General features: G+C 36.1%; 1 protein-coding gene across 1 annotated transcript in view; it reads right to left on the minus strand.

Annotated features, from left to right (window-relative positions):
• Positions 1 to 13194: 13194 nt before the first annotated feature.
• TBX20 (T-box 20) overlaps positions 13195 to 22929 on the minus strand; it is a 51221-nt gene continuing 41486 nt past the window's right edge. Inside the window, exons 7-8 of the mRNA XM_029234104.1 lie at positions 16039 to 16151; positions 13195 to 13732 (exon numbers count right to left, since the gene is read on the minus strand). Coding sequence (XP_029089937.1) covers positions 13392 to 13732; positions 16039 to 16151 — 454 coding nt within the window. The 3' untranslated portion in view covers positions 13195 to 13391. The remainder of the gene's footprint in view (positions 13733 to 16038; positions 16152 to 22929) is intronic.

A 22929-nucleotide genomic window follows, 5' to 3' on the forward strand; every position in this document is an offset into this window, starting at 1 on the left:
TGTGTTCCATGCTCCATTCTAAATCTTTTACATAGAGGACTCATATATGCAAGTTTACCAAGATTACCTTTAGCCAGTAACTTAACTGCTCTAATTTATCTCCTGATCTGAAAAATGCTGAAGTACCTGAAACATAGTAAAGCATCTAAAAGAGTATATGCTTAACTTTAAAATTATTACTATATCTTGGGGACTTCCCTGGCAGTCCAGTGGTTTAGACTCTGTGCTCCCACTGCAGGGGGCGCAGGTTCAATCCTTGGTGGGGGAACTAAGCTCCCACAGGCCACACAGCGTGGCCAAAAAATAAAATAAAATAAAATTATTACTATATCTTGCTCTAGAGTGACCATATTCAGAGTATACTGATGAGTATTATTTCCAATTAATGTTTTGCTCACCTGGATTTTTGTCATTAAGTTATATGTTAATTCTATTATTAAACAGTAATATGAGTTGAAGGTTCACTAGTTAACTCAGAATACTGAGAGACAGTTGCCTAAATAATTTTGCGTTCTCTCAGTAAGGAGAGGGATAGATTGTGTATGTGAGGGAAAACATGGCGCTCAGTTTTTTTGCTTGAATAGAATCTGACAAGTTTTCATCTTTTTTAACTTCTTTAACAGTGTTCACTTATTTTGAGCTAGTTATTTTGAACAGTTATTTAAGTCATATTTTAGCTTTATGCTTATTAATGACAGTGACTTAAATCAGTATGCCTGATACTTATTCTACGATGAACTGACAATTAAAATAGTGCATTATAATTTGATATAATGCAATGTATTCGCGAATTATTTTTTCCTCTTTGAGATGAAGATACCTTGTGATTTAGTAAATTGTTTCTCTTACATAGAGATTTTCCTGTCATCTATTTCTAAAACTTGTGTCTGTTTTCTCTTTTAGTAAAACAATTGCTAATTTTTACCCCAAAATGCAATGAAACTGTATAACCAGCAGATGGCAATAACGACTTATAAATCAGAATTTTAAAAATTTATGGAAGTTTTTAAGTTCATTTTTAAAAAGAAAAATATCGCTGTTCTTGTAATATATCAGTTAACTAAATATGAAGTGTAGGGAAATTCCCAATATAATCCAGCATAAAAATAATTACATTGCATATTTCACGTATCAAAATAATTAAGATATTCATTATGGTCAATGGTTGGTTTTCCAAATAATAATGACTTTGCTTTCATTGATTCAGAAAGTTTTTAATCAAATTTAAGTGTTTTAACTTTGCGCAAATACATAGACATAAATATAAGTGGATAGCTGAGTTACATCTATAGCTAGCTTGATTATATGAATCAGGAAAGATAGAGGTAATTCAGTGAATATCATTTTGAAAATGTTAAATTTTCCACTTCTAAGTTGATAATTTAAAGTAGTAATTTCACTTTAACTGATAATCTGCATACAAGATGGGGTTTTATTTGTGCTGTTTCACAGTTTCTTATACGTTAAAGTAGTTTTTTTCTCTTTCATGGTACAGAGAATTGGAATTGGCATCTAAGTGTTTATCTCTAGTCTGTCATCATCAGTTAGTCCCCAAAATGGTAGCAAAATTCTTAGAATCTCATGATTATGCTAACTATAAGTGAATCACATATCCAAGATTTTTTCTGAGCATTTTGATTTAGTAATTTTATTCATTTCAATTAAGAAGTTTTAAAAAGATGAACTGAATGGGATTCATTTTTTTAATACTTTTGCAAGAATTCCTATAAATTCACAAAGATGAAAAAATTTCTGTTTATTCATGTATCTCTATTCTTGTCTCAAAAATAGAATAACCATAGATATAGGCTTCTTGGTAGCTATTTATTTTCTAATTGGTCTGTTTTATATGTTAAAAGATTCTTTCAAATTCTTCAGCAAGTTGCTTCCACTAAAAGAAATGTCATTGCATATGTATATTTTATAAAACAGCTGCTTCAGTCTAAAACCATTACATAGCTCAGATTGATTCATTTTTAAATAGTGCATTTGCTGCTATTGAATTACTTTATACAGCCTGTTTAAATTCTAGTTGGATGCAGGTGCTTTTTCATAGAAGAAAATGGAAAGTCACCGAGTTGCAGTGAAGCATACAGTTTGAATGTAAATGCATCTGTATATGACAGTTTGCATAAAACTGCCTTTTCATCCATGGGAGAAAAGATATCTGTAATAAGTTGGAATTTCTAGGAGTTCTAGTCCACTTTCTGTGTCCATGAGGGTCCTATTCTCCTTTTAAAACTGTAGCTCTCTCAGCCACCCATACTGTTTAGCTCCCAGATGTATATCAGATGAAATGAGATCCCCTTGACCTTGAACAGCTTTATATAGGCATGTGTCATTCTGGGGAAGGAAGGTAATCCATTAATTAATTGGGAGAATTCCTTCCCCTCCCACATGGAGAGACTGCCTAATTGCATAAGATATGCACACTGATTTGAGCAGAAGCGTACTTAGTAATCATTTTTAAATAACTTAACCAATATATACACAAGCACATGCATGAATATTTACACCAGACCCCAAAAGTCAATTTTTCCATGAACCCAGTGGTGATAGTTCCATGAACAAACTCCAACATACTGAGATTTTAAAAAATTTACCACCAAAGTAACTAATACAAGAATTACTACATTCAACATAAATAAGCAAAAGTCTTAAGACTATATTAGAGAATGAACTGTAGTATATGTATGGGCAGGTTAAATACAAAATATAGCAAAAACAGAAATGAAACATAAGGCACCTGGATGCTATGTTTTATATCACATAATATTTTAGATTGACTTAAGATTTAACTTTGATCATGACATAGTGGTCAAGTAATATCACAGTAAGGTATGAGCCAATATGTTTTGTGCAGTTTACTTCTCTAGCTCTGATTTCTTCAACTATGAAATAAAGACTTCGGACTACATGGCCTTATTAAAGTCTTTTAAACTTATTTGATTATAGTTAGTATTTGAACATATGTTTAGGTAGCTGGAAAAATATACCTATTGAGTCATCAGTGCCCTGTACCAAACTCCCTTCTTAACAGTGCTTCTCTTCTTTCCTCATCTATCTCCAGCTATGTGTTCTGATTCCACCTTTATGGTCTTACTCTCTGCAATCTACCCCACAGTTTATCCCCCATCCTGTCCTTTAGTTGCTACACCTCTCACTGCCAACTCAGATGAATTAAGCCTGTCTCTCTCTACCTATTCAGGCAGCCCAACCCGGCCTCCACCTGATCCCTGATCTCTGTTCTGGTTCCTCCCTGATTCCACTTGCTTTCCATTCTCTTAAGTATAGTGGGCTTCATTGTTCCTATTCTCTAATTACGTCTGTCCTTTAGGAGCCAGAATGGCAACTGGAGTATAAAGGGAAGGGGAAATGTCCCTAAATAAGTAATAAGTGTTTATATGAAGACCACCAGGCTCTTGCTTTGGGCAGCAGAGTCCTGCTTTCACATAAATATTGACCCATCCTTAAAAGGTAAATGTGGAAGTTTAAAATTTCCTTCTTGTTTTTGCTACAATCTGAAACTCTTCTTGAGACACACCAGTGACAATGTAAAATTCTTTAGGAGAAAAATTGAGTTTTGCTTTTATGTTTCTTATTTAAGGTTGCATACCCGGATTCCGTAAAGGCAATGTAGACCTTAAATTTTTTTCTTAAAATCTAGAAATTTTTGTTATAGGGGTTAGCACAGTGTCTTAGTTACGAGTACAGACAGGATTTGAATCCTGGCTATCTCACTTACTGTAGATCTCTGAGCATTTAATTTCTCTAAACCGCAATTTTCTCATACCTCAAATGGGAATAATAATAGCTCCCACCTCATAGAGTTGTTGCAAAGATTAACTAAGATAATGTATATAAAGTACATAGATATATAGTAAATGTTTTACAAAAGGTAGCAATTATTATCATAGCAAGGCTCAAGATGGAGAAGGAATTATTTATATCACCTTTTTCTTTTCGGGGAGTCCAAAGAACCAGCTACAATTCCTCCTAGGGGGAAAAAAAAAAAAACTGAGCTAAAAATAAGCCAATTTAAATTGAGAGCCTAAAACCATACAATGCTATCTAATAGGCAGTATTATCTTCTTTTCACAGATAAAAAAGAATTTTGAGGCAGGCAGAAGATTCTAGACTGCTCACTCTTAACTCACAAGTACACAAGGTTTAACTCCCCTGGAAGTCCTCAAAGTTGACAAGTTGGGCCCTACAAAATGGAAATAAAATATTTTCTGGATAGCTTTTTCTGTGTTTTAAAGTAACAGCTTTAGTGAGATATGATTCACATACCATAAAATATGTTCTTTTAAAGTGTAGGATTCAGTGAGTTTAGTATATTCACAATGTTGTGGAACTATCACCACTAAGTCCACATTTTCACTACCCCAAAAAGAAACCCCATACTCATTAGCAGTCATTCCCATTCCTCCTTCCTTGCAGCCCCTAGCAATCTGCTTTCTGTCTCTCTGAATATGCCTCTGTTGGACATTTCGTATAAATGGAATCATACAGCATGTAGTCCTTGTGTCTGGCGTCATTCACTTAGCATAGTGTTTTGAAGGTTCATCCATGTTGTAGCATTTATCAGTACTTTAGTTCTTTTTTTTTTTGCGGTACGCGGGCCTCTCACTGTTGTGGCCTCTCCCGTTGCGGAGCACAGGCTCTGGACGCGCAGGCTCAGCGGCCATGGCTCACGGGCCTAGCCGCTCTGCGGCACGTGGGATCTTCCCGGACCTGGGCACGAACCCGTGTCCCCTGCATCGGCAGGCAGACTCTCAACCACTGCAGACATACCAAATTTTATCTGTTTACCAGTTGCTGGACATTTGGGTTGTTTTCATTTTTATGGCCATTATGAATAATGCTGCTATGAATATTCATGTACAAGTTTTTACGTGGACATATGTTTTCATTTCTCCTAGGTGTATACCTAGGAGTGGAATTCCTGAGTCATATGGTAACTTTATGTTTAACAATTTTATAAATGGCCAGATTGTTTTCCGAAGCAGCCACATTATTTTATATTCTCACCACCAATGTACAAGGGGTCCGATTTCTTCACATCCTTGCCAACACTTGTTATTGTCCATCATTTTGATTATAGCCATTATAGTGGGTGTGAAGTGGTATCTCATTGGCTTTTTTAAATTAATAGACTTTATTTCTTAGAATAGTTTTAGGATTACAGAAAAACTGAGCAGAAAGTAAAGAATTCCCATATATCCCTTCCCCTCCACTGCTGCTCACAGTTTCTCCTGTTATTAACACTTTTTATTAGTGTGGTACATTTGTTACAATTGATGAACTAATAATGATACATTATTATTAACTAATGTAACTATACTTTGCATTATGGTTCACTCTTCGAGCTGTACAGTTCTTTGGGCTTTGACAAATACATCATGTCATGTATTCACCGTTATAATATACAGAATTGTTTCATCGCCCTAAAAAGCTTATGTGTTTCACCTATTCATCCCTCCCTCCCTCTTCCCAAATCCCTGGAAACCACTGATCTTTTTACTATCTCCATAGTTTTGCCTTTTCCAGATTGTCATACAGAGTGGCTATACCATTTTGCATTCTCACCAGCAATAAATGAGAATTTCTATTGCTCTTTGTCTTTGTCAGCATTTGGCATTGTCGGTGTTTTGGATTTTAGCCATTCTAACAGGTGTGTAATGGTATCTCATTGTTGTTTTAATTTGCATTTCCCAAATGCCATGTGATGTTGAGCATCTTTTCATGTTTATTTGCCGCCTTTACATATTTTTTGGTATGTTGTCTATTCACATAGATCTTTTGCCTATGAAAAACTTAGATTGTTTTCTGATTGATGAGTTTTAACAGGTCTTTGTATATTTGAATACAAACCCATTATCAGATACGTGTTTTGCAAATATACTCTCCCAGTTGTAGCCAATCCTTTCGTTCTCCTAATAGTGTCTTTCATAGAACAGACTTTTAAAAATTTTAATGTAGTCCATCATATTAACTTTCTCTTTAATAGATCTGCTTTTGACGTTGTATCTAAAAAGCCAACGTTATCTAGATTTTCTCCTGTTATCTTCTAGAAGTTTTATAGTTTTGCATTTTACATTTAGGCCTATGATCTATTTGGGGTTAATTTTTGTGAAAGGTGCAGGGTCTGTATCTAGATCCAGTATTTTACATGTGGATATTCAGTTGTTGTGGCATAATTTTTTTTAAAAAGGTTATAGTTTCTCCACTGAATTGCCTTTGCTCCTTTGTCAGAGATCAGTCAACTGTATTCATATGGGTTTATTATCTGGGCTCTCTGTTGTGTTTTGTGGATCTCCTTGTCCGTTCTTGTACCAATACCATACTGTCTTTATTAATATAGTTTTATAGTAAGTTTTGAAGTCAAGTACTGTCAATCCTCCAACTTTGTTCTTCTTCAGTATTTTCTTGGCTGTTCTGGGTCTTTTGCATGTAAACTTTGGGATCAGTTTGTTGATAGCCACAAAACTTGGTGGCATTTTGTTTGGGATTGTGGTGAATCTATAAATCAAATTGGTTGTCACTATTGAGTCTACCTATCTGCAAATATGGAATATCTCTCCATTTATTTAAATCTTTGACTTCTTTCATCAGAGTTTTGTAGTGTTCTTCATATAGATCGTGTACATATTTTATTGATACCTAAGTATTTCTTCTTTTTTTTTTGGTGCTGATATAAATGGTGTTTAATTTCAAATTCCAGTTGTTCACTGCTGATATATTAGAAAGCATTTGACTTATTTTTATTAACCTTGTATCCTATGACCTTGTTATAATTGCTTATTAGTTTTATGAGTTTTTTTTGTTGTTGGAAGTATGTTAATATTATATGTATATTTTTTAAAAATCAGTAAGAAGGAGAGGAAAAAACCTTAAAACTATAAGCAAACTGAACAAATGAACCCAGTTGTATTGCTAGTGAATAACATAACCATATAGGAGAAGGAAACTAAGTAACTGCTGAACATGTCATTTGACTATATACACTTAGTTGAGTAGCAGGGTAAACAGCTGCAAACAAATCCTGAACTCTTTTTAGAAGGTTTATTGTAGTTGTATGAAAGAAGCAATATGAAATTATTTGGGGTATATAGTAGAATTGAGTAAATAAATATGTTGATGTTGTTGGGAGCCAGGGTTCTCATTGTGGAAGAAGGCAAATACAGATATGGAATGGGGCGAAGCATGGAATAAAAGATCCTATGGGAGAACATTGGAATTGGAGATACCAGCATAAACTCATGATTTCTAATACATTTTATACACACACACACACGTATATTTGAACATGTGTGCTTACATATATATGTGTATATATATATATATATATATATATATACACATTCCTAACACTGTCAGCTGAAAAGGCCTAGAAACATATGACAATGAGCACATCTGGCACCCAGATATTGGTTACTAATACAGTTTCCCAACTAAAAGGAATCTGGGCTCCTGGTAGAAACTGTTGATTACAGGGCTGAGGCAGGAAAGGTACAAGATGAGCCTGGAACAGTGTGTTATGTCAGAAATTGAAGAAGAACTTAAAGAAAAAAAAGTAAATTAGGGCATGTCAAGAGGACACAGGAGCCAATTTAAGGGGCTCCCAGTGACCAAATCTGGGATGATTTGAGTATCAAGATAACTAAGGATAGTAATAAATTATAAGCCATTGAAAAATAGGAATTCTTTTGCCATGAAAGACAAAGGCTGAGGAATAATAAGTACCAGATTAAAGGAGACTAAAGAAACTTGACAGCTAAATGCAGTAAGTGATTCTGAACTGGATCTGATACTTCTTACTGAAGGAAAATGTATGCTACAAAGGACATCATTGGCTTCATTTCACAAAATTGGAGTACAGATGGTAGATCACAGTACCGTACCATTGTTAACTTTCCTGAACTTGCTAATTCTACTATAGATACTTACTGGAATCTTCTTGATTTTAGGAAATAGACTTTGAATTACTTAGGGATAATGCGGCATGATATGTGAAGCTTACTATAGGGATAATAGGGCATGACGTGTGAAGCTTACTATCAAATGTTCAGAAAAACAATTTGTGTGTGTGTGTGTGTGTGTGTGTGTGTGTATGCGTTGACTATTCAGTATGAAAGCAAATGATAAATGGGGCAAAAAGTTAACAATTGGTGAATCTGGGTAGAGAGTATACAGAGTTTCTTTGTACAGTTCTTGCAACTTTTCTATAAGCTTGGAATTATTCCAAATAGAAGATTTTTAAAGGTTGGTGTTTGGCATGCACAAAATATTAAGGGTAATAGAGCAGACTTCTGAAAGCAGAAGGTTTGATAACGTCAAGCATTTTGAAGGACTGTTACATGGAAGAAGGATTAAGACTTTGAATTTGGCTAATCTTATTTTGTGTCAGCCTGCTTTGTGTAATATTACAGCACATCCAAGAGGTCATGACTGGAATGAGAGGTAGGAGTTCTTTAAGCTTTATGGAGTCTTCGGTATCATTCAGAACAGAAAAGTGCGAAGACTGGCGCTTCTAAAGGTTCATCAGGTAGAGTGAATGAGTGAAAGGGAGTGTAGGAATATGGGAACTGGTGGCAACTTGAGAGCAATGTCCTCTCTAAAGACTTTCAAGTACGACTAAAGACAAAACCACAGCCCTGTGACAAAACCACAACTGCTGTGTGTTGTGTCTGGCCTGGGAGTGGCCAGTTATGATCCCCTGATCTTACGTAATCCTCCTCTTTTTTTTTTTTCAGGTGAGGAAATGGGTACCAAAAGTCACAAAGTGTGTGAGATAATGAAAGGTGTAAATGTGTGCATGTACATCGAAACACATCATATTTAATGAAAGAAATTAACATCCACACATTTGTACTTTTGTACAATTTTGGGTAATATATAATTTTAAGCTGTTTACAAATAACATGTAATGCTTCAAATATTACATAATGTTGATAATACATTTCTAGCAGAAATAAATATATTGCACTTAAAAAGAACTTCATTAGATGTTACTTTATAGTATTAGGCTTATAACTTCTTTTTCATAAAACATTTCCCATGCCCTTCCCACCACCCCCAGCACACACACTTCATTACAGTGACTGTTCTCACGCAGTTCGTTAAGCAAATGAACACAGCAAACAATAGAACTGTGATAGAGTCTACTAAAGAGGCTAGATCCAATTTTATCCTTTAGGAAATAGAAGACCTTCTTTTAGGTTTCTGAAACTAAGAAAAACAACAACTAAATAAAGTATTTTAATGTACCAGAAGTAAAATACAACAAGCTGTATTTTTTGTCCAGATGTACTATTTCACCAAAATGTTTTTATTTTCTTATTATCAGGGGAGGAGGTTGGAATTATCTAAGGGAGAGACAGAGAAATAAGGGCCAGAGAATACTTATGGATTATTTGTCTATCAAATATTTGTAAATGAACCTTTGCATATTTAAGCATGCTGAAGAAAGCTAAGTATTGGAATATTTTATAACTGGCATGGAATAGTAGTGAAGAAAGAATGTTACGATTTCCTAAAATTTTAAGAGTTTTTAACCTTCCCTTTGCTTGTTTACATAAAATCCTTACATTCTGAAATAATATAAAAATTTATAAAATCCATCCTCCACCCAAGCCTAGCTCTCTAAAGGAGCCAGCTGAAAATTTTTTCTGTCCAGTGCTTCATTTCTGTCCAGTCTAAATTTATAGTATAATATTGTTTTGTTTGTAGTAATTATCAATTCCATACACATTTAATAATGAAAACAGTTTTCCTTACTTGGTCAATGGAAGATTGAGTAAAAATATTGTTCTTCTTGCCATATTTGATCCTGTACATTACATAACTGACTTTTTGAACTTTAGTTACTGAGTCATGGCTTGAGTTTGACTGTGTTTTTAATGAGGTGGTAAAGTCACTCCATTTACCTTATTTGAAGCTCAGTTTTCTTAGTATAATTCAGCTTAAATATAAGCAGGACAGCCTGAAAAGCTAATGTGAAATTCAGAATTGGGATAAATATCCTAATATCTCTATGAAAAATTCATAGGCAGTATGGGATGAAGATGCTTTGCTTCTAAGAATACTTATTCTTGGGCTTTTAGAGGGTTTCCTTTTTATCCCCCCAGGGTGGAGCATTGTGGCTGGAGAAGTGCAATTACAGAGATGTGGATAAGGGTGGAGAGAGGAGGTTTTGGAATATGCCACGAAGTCAGTGTGACTTTTACACAGGGTGTTTAGTAGATGATGCATCATAATCAGGAAGTGTCTTAATATCTCCTACTCTGTGCCCACCTACTAGAAATGGTGGTAGACCTTTAAGACAACATACCATTGTTATAAACTCAGAAGGACCAGCAATGTAATATAAATTCATTAATATAGACCTTGTTACCTAATAATTTGTAATATGTTGGATACAAACTGGATATGTTTATCTTTATACCGCCAAGGGTGGACAGAGGAGGGGGGAAGACTTACTAAGTAAAAGAAATAAATGAGCTTACTCAGAATTATTGATAAACATTTTCAAAACATATCACATATGTAGAATCTACTAAGTTATGAATTAATTCTTTTGGGTTAGATAAAGCCATTCTGGCAGGGCCGCTTTTTAGCAGCACCATACGTTAGCCAGGCTTTTTAATACTGTAATATACCTGGGGGGGGGACCCTGAATTTATTCCAAATATACCATAACTCATGCTCTTTATTATTCAGTTGGCTTTGTCCCTAGTTATCTAGTTCTTGCAATTGTTTTTGGTAAAATAGACTTTAGAGTTTTAAATGTTAAATACCCAAGGGGTTAAGTAATAATCAACAAGCAGAAGAGCTCAGAAGAACCCTGGTGGGGTCATATATCTACCCCTGGTTTCCATGACTAGAGTGACTGACCAGGTTAAGCTCCATTTCACCTGTGCTGCTTCTTTCTTGTTCAAATAATACCAGATACTTAAAAAGTGTATCCAAGAATTTCAGGTGTGATTTTCCAAGAGCATGCTTTGGTGTCTTAGTCTTTGCTCTTCTCTAAGCGTGCTATTTATTTTTAGTCTTATGTTGATTAATTACAAAATAAAGTTATGAATTCAGGACGTACTAGCATAAAACCATATTTAACAAAAATATATAAACCTACTTTTGAGACACACCAATTGGGAAAAATGTCAAAACAGTATTAAAATGATCCCTTCATGCTTGTTGAAAAGAAAATTCAGATATGGATTTGTTTTAGTAGACCAGTCATTTATTAGGGTATTAAGTAGTATCATGTAAAATAGTATTTACTTTTGTTATTCTTGCTTTAGTAGCAGTACTCTGTATTAAAAGCACTGACAACAGGCCAACTATTAAACATTAAATCCCCATCCTAAGCTCTGTGGATATGTACTTTAAACATTATGCATAACTACTTTTTTAAAGAAACGCACATCTGTGCTGTGTCTGAAAACAAACTACCTGTGGATACTATAGCATAACATGGAAGAAGTTAGAAATAAGCCTACCGTGTCTGCCATAGGACTTTGAGATGTTTGGTTAACGCAGCTGGTGCTTCTTCATAACCAAACCTTGGAATACAGTGGAGAAAGTCAATTGCAAGGTCCAACAATAGCATCACTTAGACAGGCTGTGCCAATTATACCTTGTTTCACAGGCTGGAAATGCCCAAGAAAGTCATTTGATATGGAAAAGCATTAAAACAACCAAATAAAATCCCACTTGAGTTTGATGTGATAAGTATATTACATTTGACTTCCAAATATACCTCTACTCTCAGCAGCAAGATTTCCCATCTCCTTGAACAGATTCAATACTTTTGTAGTCAGAATGAAGTAGAATGAATATTACATTAAAAATTAAGAATATTGGGGAGCTTTGTGAAGAAGACAGGTTAAATTCTATAGCTAGAATGCATTATATCTAAAATTGAAGGACTACAAATTTCATTAAACCTCTGTTATTAGGGAAATGAACTGTTGCAAAATGCCAAATGTACTACCCTGATTGTAAATGCTTAGATATATATGGCTCAAAAATAATACAGAAATTATATATAACTACAATATAGTTAATTACTATTATAAATATTAAAAGAAGGCTTAAGAAGATAGCAAGAGTTGAAAATAAAGTGGATAAATCCTTTAGATTTACTTATAAGCACTTCCAATGTTTCAGTCAGGGTGTCATTGAGTTAACATGCAATTTCATGCACCTAGAAAAATGGTAGAATTACTGAATGTAATACAGTGAGAAAAAAGGGCCAATCAGATAGATGGACACATACCTATTCGTGACCAAAGGTTAAGTGGTGGCTATATGGGCATTTAGAATGGTCATTCATAAATCTTTGTCAGTCAGTGGCAGCAGCTAATCAAACAACAAAGAAGATTTACTGAAAATGAGAATTTGGCCTGGTGCATTTTAACATCCATAAAGTCTCCCAAAGCTGAAGTAAAAATGAAGGGAGCTTTGGTACCCACGGCAGAAAAATTCCTTTTAGAATAGGGCAACCATCTTTTTATTGTAGTGAAAGAAAGTCTCATGCGTCAAGGTGTAGAGACTTTAAAGTGTCCCTCAGTGAATAAATCAGCAGTGTATTTAGAATGCAGCCCAGAAAAATAAAACCTCAGTTTTATTCGTATATGGAAGATTTTTCCTACATAAATGGCAAGTAATTGCAAGAAAGAGAATTAGAAAGAAAGGACTGTGAAAAAGAACTTGTCAGGTACTGGCCCTTCAATATTACAGAAAGAACTTTGTGAAGTCATTACCACCTATTCATCCACAAATTAGGATGCATTAGCATTATCTCAGCTCCTTCCCCAGCAAACTAACACAAAGGAAAACTAAACATGCTTAAGCTACAGCACTACAAATACTTCTCTATTGGCTCTCATTTCTATAGGGAGAAATGGACTTCAGCTAGTCATTATGCATTGTGGTATGTTATATAGTATTGCCTCTTTGAAGATTCTTTTAACCTGTGGAAAGTAGAAAGAAAACCTATACATGTTGACTTTATACATTACTGCATTGACACAGCATTTTTAACCACTAGGAATAATGCATCTTAAGATTCATCTGCCTTGTATTATTAAACTTTCTTGGTACATTGATATCCAATAGTTGCAGGACTTAGGCTGGCTAAGAACTTTACACTGATTCTCTCTCAAAGCCAAAAGATGTCCCCCACTACAGATGAATCCTGGTCCATGGTGCTTTCCCTCAGTGGTTGGTGTTATTGTGAGTCCAGCTCTCCTCTCTAATAGGTCCCATGTCTCCTGGAGAGCCCCGGCTCCAACACCCCACATCCCACCCACCCAACCCTGTCTTATATTTCCATACCCATTTGCACATTCTGGATCTGGATTCTCCTATTTTTAGAAGAGTCATACAAATGGCGTCATCACAGCAGAGGAATGGCGCAGTCCTTGGATAGCAGCATAGGGCCCCTGCTGAAAGTAGTGATGATACCGGGGCATGTGGAATGAGGGGAATGTCGGGCCACTCCCTTGCATGGAGCTGGCAATGGCCGATGGGGTTAGAGGCATCCCAAGTCGGCTATATGGTGGCAGAGAGCCCTGTATAGGGTGAGGAATGGGTGTTGCTATGGATGCTGTGCTGGTGCCAAGAGCAGTCAGGGACTGTGGGTGCTGAAATCCAGGAAAACTGGATGAAGATGATACCCAGGAACTGAGAGACAAATTATCAGATGTTGTAAAGGCTGATCCTGAAAGGAAAAAAAAAGTCTCATTAGACTGGAAACTCTACTCCAGTGTGCAAATCAAGAATTACATTATCTGAACAAATACCATATGCTAACACATATATATGGAATCTTAAAAAAAAAAAAAAAGGTTCTGGAGAACCTAGGGGCAGGACAGGAATAAAGACGCAGACGTAGAGAATGGACTTGAGGACACGGGGAGGGGGAAGGGTAAGCTGGGACGAAGTGAGAGAGTGGCATGGACATATATACACTACCAAATGTAAAACAGACAGCTAGTAGGAAGTAGCGCATAGCACAGGGAGATCAGCTCGTGCTTTGTGACCACCTAGAGAGGTGGGATAGGGAGGGTGGGAGGGAGACACAAGAGGGAGGAGATATGGGGATATATGTATATGTAAAGCTGATTCACTTTGTTATACAGCAGAAACTAACACAACATTGTAAAGCAATTATACTCCAATAAAGATGTTAAAAAAAAAAAGAATTACATTATCTGTAAGGGTCAATTTTATTTTTAAAATTATGTAATAGATCTATAATTTAAAAGAGAGACAGGTAAATCATGAGGCATATCTAGCTTTCCACACAAGAATATATCATTTATACCATATATGGAAAAGAGAATTTACTGACTTAATAGATGGCCTGCATACTCCCTGAGAGTGGCCAAAACACTAGCAACCTGCCTGAAGGTAATGACCTGATTCCCTTTAAAGGACTTCCAAATAGCTGATATCCATCCTAACCTCTGTAGCATCCCTATAAGTAAGGCTGGACAGACAAGCCTCAACAAAGCTACCTGGTTTCCAAAGCCACTATGAAAACCCACAAGACTGTTTTTCTTTTTTTTTTCTTTAGCTTCTGTAACTCTTTTCTTTTGGAAATAATGAGAACATTTACTATGTTGATTACATTTAAGACAGATACACAAAATCCAAACACATTTTAATATGCCAGCTCTACTCAGCATAGCTGAGTTATGTGGAAACAATAAGCACTGTCAAAAATAAAGCATAAATACTTAGAAATTACTCTAAAAAGAAATGCATGATACTTATTTGAAATTTTTCACACGACTCTATTGAAGTAGAGATGTAAGGAAAGATTTTAATAATTGGAGACACATGCCATATTTTTGGATGAAAAATAAAATTTTTTTAAAAGTCATTTATTCCCAAATTAATTTACTGGTTGAGTGTAAAGCCAATGAAATGCCAATGTTTTTTCCTGCTTCAACTCGATTCTCAAAATTATCAGGACAAATAATGACAGAATTTTAAATTTTTTTAAATTATAACAAGGATAGATTTCCCCTACCAGATATAAAAATATGTTATCATGTTATAAAAACAAAATAATGCATTTATGAAAATAGCATAGTACTGAGCAAGATGAGAAGCCACATCAATAGAAAAGAACAAATTGTCACAATACAAAATAAAATATATATACTGTATCATATATTTAGTATATAATAATATACTAAGTAATAATGGTAATATACATCATTACAAACTATCAGGAATGACAGCTTAGCGTCCATAATATTTTATTAGATATTTGACAAGTTGCAAGTTTTTCTTATATCACAGTATCCAGAAGTTTAAACAAAATTTGACACTGAATTTTCCAGTTGTATAATTACTAGTAGCTCATCTGGACTTAGCTATGAGGTATCATATGTTCTGACTGTTTATGCTATTCCATATCATGGACATAAAAATATGACAGAGGACTCTCCCCATGTAAACATCCTTGTGCCTGGGCAACCCGCTCTGGTTTCTTTTCTCTGGCCTCCCAGATGCAGAGGGCTCCTCTATGAACATCTGCAGCAAAGGAACTTTATAGTATTCCCCTACTCTCACCACCTGGGCCACCGTCTCTACACAATGTGTTCACTAGGAGAATCTTCTTTTTAAAAGTGTTTTCCATTCTAGTCATTGATCCTAATAAGATATTCCTGATATAAGTAAAACAGATATATTCCCTGATTTTCAGATTGTAAAACTGAGGTTGAGAAAGACTAAGGGGCCACCCCCAAAGTCCAAATAGCTTTTTGGTAGTAGATCACAGACATAAATCCTGGGCCCTGACTCAGAGGCTCAATGTCCTTTTACTGGAAAACAAACTACAGGAAGGCTTTAGGCAGCATAATCACTTAAGATGGAAAGACAAAATAATGATCAGCCTCAGGCTGTCCCTTCCTGAAGAGGCTTCTGAAATACTCTGGGGCAGTCTCTTCCCTGAGGGCTGGAAGTCTCATCACCTCCCTGTCCAGCAATTGCATAGCCCAGAAGCGGTCTTACCTCGATTTTGTGTTGTCTGAACCTCATCCCCCAGCACATCCTCTTCTCCTCCATAGGTACGGATGGGTGAGCGGGCATAGGAATGCTTTTGAATCAGGCTCTCCACACTTTCCCTAGATTAGAGAGTGACACATCCTGAGTAAACTAAAAAGCTAAGTACTCAGAGAAGGAGAGGAGTCTTAAAGATGATTTACCAGTCAGTAAAACCATTTTATCAGCCAAAAGACCACCACTTCAGTAAAGAATCCGCCTTCCAGTGCAGGGGCCGCAGTTTCTATCCCTGGTCGGGGAACTAAGATCCCACATTCCGCAGGGCAACTAAGCCCACATGCCACAACTACTGAGCTCACTCACGCGTCTCAACTAGAGAGCCCGCGTGCCACAAACTACAGAGCCCATGCGCCACAACTAGAGAAGAGAAAACCCACAGGCCACACGTTTCTAGTGTTCTAGAAAACTAGAGAGAAGCCCGAGCACTACAACGAAGAGCCCGCACATTGCAATTAAGACCCGACACAGCCCAATAAATAAATTAATTAATTAAAAAAATATTTTAAAAAAATACCACCACTTCAGGGAAAGACATTCAAAACATGTACGTTTATTTCATTGTAGATGCCTCAGAAACATGACCTCAGGCATATAAATACAAGAAACCTAACTGGACAGGATAAGGACAATTCCCTGAAACTCTACAAAATTAGGGTCAAAGGTGAACAAGGAGCTATAAAACCTGACCATAGGAATATGGAATTTAATGATGTGAAAAAATGACTGGTGAATTTACTACAAACAGCTGCAATCCTGTGACTTCATCAGCTAATGAATACAAAACAAATACTCACCTGATACAAACTGCACTGATTGAACATCTGATAAAATACTGGCCCAAAGTTCAGAATATCATTAGTCATAAAAAAGACTCAATGTTCACTAATAAACCTAGTAAGTGCATAGAGTATATGACAATATGGGTAGTATGGATAATGGCCACTTTGAGATTCTTGTTGCTTTAAGACTGAAAATTATGGAAAACCTATGAAGGACACATAAAGGGCCACTAGGGAATTTAAGCCCCCAAATAAATGGGTGCATTGTCTTTGTAGATGGTCTTTCTCTTGCAATATAGTCTAAAAACTAAAGAGTGTTGTTAACTTTAAAAACAAAAATTATTTTGGTATTTGCCAGTTCAACCTGCTGCCATTAAGAGAGAAAAACACCGGATAAGAGGTTTTTTAAAATAATTAATTAATTAATTTTTTTGGCTGCATTGGGTCTTCGTTGCTGTGCACAGGCTTTCTCTGGTTGCGGTGAACAGGGGCTACTCTTTGTTGTGGTACATGGGCTTCTCATTGTGGCGGCTTCTCTTGTTGCGGAGCACAGGCTGTAGGCACACAGGCTTCAGTAGTTGTTGCATGCAGCCTTCAGTAGTTGTGGTACATGGGCTCAGTAGTTGTGGCTCGCCGGCTCTAGAGCGCAGGCTCAGTAGTTGTGGCGCACAGGCTTAGTTTCTCCACGGCATGGGATCTTCCCAGACCAGGGCTTGAACCCGTGTCCCCTGCATTGGCAGGTGGATTCTTAGCCACTGCGCCACCTGGGAAGCCTCCAGCTAGAGTTTAGCCAAATGATTTCTTTGCCAAAAATGGAAGTTGGTAATAGGTTAGCTTATACAGTATACATCTCCAAGAATAGCTGGGGCCTAAAGACCAACACCAAATTAACCACCAAAGGACAAAAAAAGGATTTTTAAAAAGTGTGTTGAATAAAGGACAAACCGAACACCAAATTTCATCTTGAGAGGATAAGGAAAGCAAATAAAATGTCATAATAACTTTTCAAAATGTAGTACTTGTCAACATTTCACAGAGATATACAGACTTTACCTGTGAAAAAATACTAATAGTGAATTTGGTGTTCTAGAAAGCTTGTATACTCACACAGATTAAAGCATTGTGTCATATAGCATGCAAATGAAGACTTAAAGGTATGCCTAAAAGAAAAATTAATTCTAACAACTATTCAAGTTATATCTTTACTCCTAAAAGGTTTTAAAATAAGCATACAGTACCACCTCATGTAGCCAAAATCACTGGGATCAGGCAAAATCCAGATCCAGTGGATTAACATGTAGGTGTTTAAAAAAATGACGCCATTCCATATTTATTGATATGGAATGATCACCAAGACATATTAAGTGAAAAAAGTTAAGTACAGAACAGTGTATAAAGTTTGCTACCATTTGTGAATTTAAAACAAGAAATATGTATGTTTGTATATGCACAGTATTTCCAGAATGTTCCAACTTCCAGAACAGGAAGCTGCCTAGAATAGGTTGTCTCTGTAGTGTGGAACTAGGGACCTACTGGAGCAATGATTCCCAAATTTGTCCCAAATACACTTGAGTTACCTAAAGCTCTTAAAAAACAACAACTGTATTGAGGTAAAATTAATGTACAGTAAGTGGCATATATTTAAATTGTACAGTTTGACTGATTTGGGCTTACGTGACCAGTGACACCACCACCACAAGTGAGATAATAAATGTATGTAACACCTCCAAAAGTTTCCTCGTGCCCATCATGCTCCCTGGTCTCCACCCCAACATACTTTTCCAAGGAAAACACTAGTATGATTTCTGTTCCTACACATTAGTTTGTGTCTTCTAAAATTTTATAAAAATGAAATCATACCTTATGTGTATCTTTTTATCTGGCTCAATTACTTTGAGATTCACATATTAATAGTTCATTCTTATTCTGAGTAGCATTCTATTGTATGGACATACTATAGTCTACCTGTTTATCTGCTGATGGACATTTGTGTTGTTTCTAGTTTTTAACTGTTACACATGACGCTGCTGCATATATTAATATGTATTTTTAAATATACATATGATTTCTGTTCTTTTGGGTAAATGCCTAGGAGTGGAATGGCTGGATCGTATGGTCAGTATATGTGTAATTTTTTAAGAAACTGCCAACCTATTTTCCAAAGCAGTTGTATCATTTATTTTAGTATTCCCACTCAGCAGTGTATGAGAGTTCCATTCCTCCACATTCTCACCAACACTTGGTGTGATCAGTCTTTTTAATTGTAGCTATTCTAATACACAGGTACTAGTATGTCATCATAGTTTTAATTTGCGTTTCCGTAATGACTAAGATGTTGCTCATCTTTTTATGTGCTTATTTGCTTCTATATATCAACTGTGGTAAAACTGTTCAAATATTTTGTTCATTTTAAAAATTAGGTTGTTTCCTTATTATTGCGTTTTGAGATTTCAATATATATTCGGGATGCTTGTCCTTATAGGATGTATGACTTGCAAATATTTTCTCCCAGGCTGTGGCTTGTCTTTTCATCTTTAACAGTGTCTTTTAAACAGCAGAAGTTTTTAATTTTTATAAAGTCCAATTTATTGTTTGCAATTTTATGGATGCTTTTGCTATACTATCCCAGAATCTTTGCCTAAACCAAGACCATAAAAGTTTCTCTTGGGCTTCCCTGGTGGTGCAGTGGTTGAGAGTCTGCCTGCCGATGCAGGGGACACGGGTTCATGCCCCAGTCTGGGAAGATCCCACATGCCACGGAGCGACTAGGCCCGTGAGCCATGGCCACTGAGCCTGCGCGTCCGGAGCCTGTGCTCCGCAACGGGAGAAGCCACAACAGTGAGAGGCCCGCGAACCGCAAAAAAAAAAAAAAAAATGTTTCTCTTAATTTTTTTTTCTAGAAGTTCTTATAGTTTTAGGTTTCACATAATGATATATAATTTGCCTTGAGCTAATTTTGTATAAGCATGAGGTATGGATGGATGTTCATTTTTTGCTTATTGATAGCCAACTATTCCAGCACTATTCGTTGAAGAGATGACCCCGTCTCCACTGAATTACCACTGCATCTTTGTCAAAAAAAATCTTCTTCCTCTTTTCGCCTTCTTTTAGGTTATATTTTATAATTCCATTTCATCTCCTTTGTTGGTTTGTTTATTATTTATAACTTTTGGTTTTTTAGTGGTTGATTTAGTGTTCACAGTAAATATCTTTAACATGTCACAATCTGCTTGGCAAGTGATAGTTACCACTTTAAGACTCACAATAACATTACTTTTATTTCTCTCTTCTAACCTTTGTATCATTCCTGTCAGACATTTTACTTTTACAGAAACGCCACACTACACTGTTATTTTTTTGTCTAAACAGTGAATTATGTTTTAAAAGATTTGAATAATTTGAAAAAAATTGATCTACTTATTCTTGTAGTTACCATTCCCACTGTCCATCATTCCTTTGCGTAGATCTAGGTTGACATCTGATATAATTCTCCTTCTACCTGAAGGACTTCCTTTAACATATCTGTAGTGCAATTTTGTGTGTCTGAAAAAAGTCTTCATTTTGCTTTTTTTTTTTTTCTTTTTTGCAATACGTGGGCCTCTCACTGTTGTGGCCTCTCCCGTTGCGGAGCACAGGCTCCGGATGCGCAGGCTCAGCGGCCATGGCTTACAGGCCCAGCTGCTCTGCGGCATGTGGGATCTTCCTGGACCGGGGCACGAACCCATGTCCCCTGCATCGGCAGGCGGACTCTCAACCACTGTGCCACCAGGGAAGCCGCTTTTTTTTTTTTTTTTTTTAACATTTTTGCTGGGTATAAATTTCTAGGTGAGCAGACTTTTTTCTTTCTGCACTTTTAGAAATGTTGCTCCACTGTCTCCTCATTTACTTTGTTTCTGACAAGAAATCTGCTGTCATCCTTATCTTATCTACTATGTCTTTAATTCCCTGGTTGCTTTCAATATTTTCTACACTGGTTTTGAGCAATTTGATTATGATGTGCCTTGGTGTTACTTCTTAATGCTTCTTGAGCTTCAGTTTGTTGGCCCTCTTTGGACTGTGTTGTCATTAAATTTGGAAAATTTTTGAACATTATTTCTTCAAATATAATTCTTCCTTCATCTCCCCATCCACCTTTTAGGGGCTCCAGTTCTCCAGTTACACATATATTAGACTATATTAGTTATATATATTAGACTATATTATATTAGACTATATTATATTATTATTAGACTATATTAGTTTCCCCACAACTCACTGATACTCTTCATTTTTTAAAATTTTAAAAAATTTCTCTTTGCTCTCTGTTTTATTTTGGATAGTTTCTATTGCTGTGTCTTAAAGTTCTCTAATTATTTCATCTGCAACATCTAATCTGCCATTAGTCCCATCCAGTGTATCTTTCATTTTATACATTATAGTTTTCATCTTTAGAATTTTGACAACAAGGTCCTAATGTATAGCACAGGGAACTAGATTCAATATCCTGTGATAAACCATAATAGAATTTTGATTTGGATCACTTGGGCCTCTTCCGTGTCTCTACTTAATTTTTGGCTGTTTGGAATACAGTTATAATAACTGTTTTAATGTCTTTGTCTGCTAATTGTAATATTTGTGTCAGTTCTGGGTTATTTTCAATTGGTTAATTTATGGGTTATATTTTTCTACTTTGCATTTCTGGTAATTTTTAATTGGATGTCAGACGTGAATTTTATCTTGGTGGTTGCTGGATATTTCTGTATTGTTATAAATATTCTTGAGCTTTGTTCTAGGATATAGTTAAGCTACTTGGAAATAAGTGATCGTTTGGGGTCTTGCTTTCAAGATATGTTAGGTAGGACTGGAATACTGTTTAGTCTAGGACTAATTTTTTTCTCACTATTAAAGCAAAACCCGTCTGAGTATTCTATCAAATGCCCTGCAAATTGCAAGATTTTCCAGTCCATCTAGTTAGAACAGGCATTATTTTTATCCCTGTATGGACACTAGGTACTGTTGCCTCCAGTCTTTTCAGGTGCTCCCCTCCCCGCAACCTCTGGTAGTTTCCTCACACATGTGCTAGTCAGCTCCCAGCTGAACACTCAAGAGGGACCCCCCGTAGGACTTTGGCGTTCTCTTCTCCTGTGGTCTGTCCTGTGGATTCTCACTGTTTGCTCTCATTGAACTCTCAGCTCTGACTGCTCAACTCAGGGAGTCTGCCAGGCTCAGCCTATATTCTCCCTCCCTGTGCCATGGCCTAGATACTCTCTCAGACTATAAGCTGGGTCCATCATAGGGCTCACCTCATTTGTTTCCCATCTTTCAGGGATTACTGTCTTTTTTTGCCTTGTGTCCAGTATCATTTAAAAAAGCATTGTTTCATATATTTTGTGTGTTTCTTAGTTATTTAAGGCAAGAGGTTATATTTGGTCCTTGTTGCTTTACCTTTACCTGAAGCAAAGTCTGTCCTGAGGCTCTTCTAAAAATTCCAAAACCAGGTCATACCCACAGATCAAGTAAATCGCAATCTATGGGGTGGGACACAGGATTCAGTAATTGTAAAGCTCCCCAGGTGGTTCTAGTGGAGAAGGTGTGTGATGGATACTTTTCTCCATATATGCCTCTGTACCATTTGAACTTTGGACATGTTTATTCAAAATTAATTACAAATCATAAACTATCATAAGAAATGGTAACCTACCAATGGACGAAAAGAGAAGAACTGCTGGTCTAACGCTGATACTTGGGGAACTTATAATGAATCGATAAAACTTGTCATTATCATGCTGATTTTTATATCAATATAGTAAATGCATTGGAGGCAATGTGGTATACTGGAAATTTCATGGGCTTTAAAGTCACTCATCAAATAGATGCATGGATAGATGAGTATATGGACCACCTAAAACCATTTTCACATTCTAGTTTTGTTGCTTCCTTAACCTCTCTTCATCTGTAAATTGGGAAGTCATTCATTCATCCCCCCCCAAATTATTTAGCACCTTTTATGAACAAGGCACTATTCTAGGAATTATGGAGACAGCAGTAAGCAAAACGTAAAAATCCCTGCCTAATGGGAGAG

The sequence above is a fragment of the Monodon monoceros genome, unplaced genomic scaffold (assembly GCF_005190385.1).
Source record: "Monodon monoceros isolate NGI ecotype Baffin Bay Population unplaced genomic scaffold, NGI_Narwhal_1 Super_Scaffold_2, whole genome shotgun sequence".
Classification (NCBI taxonomy): domain Eukaryota; kingdom Metazoa; phylum Chordata; class Mammalia; order Artiodactyla; family Monodontidae; genus Monodon; species Monodon monoceros.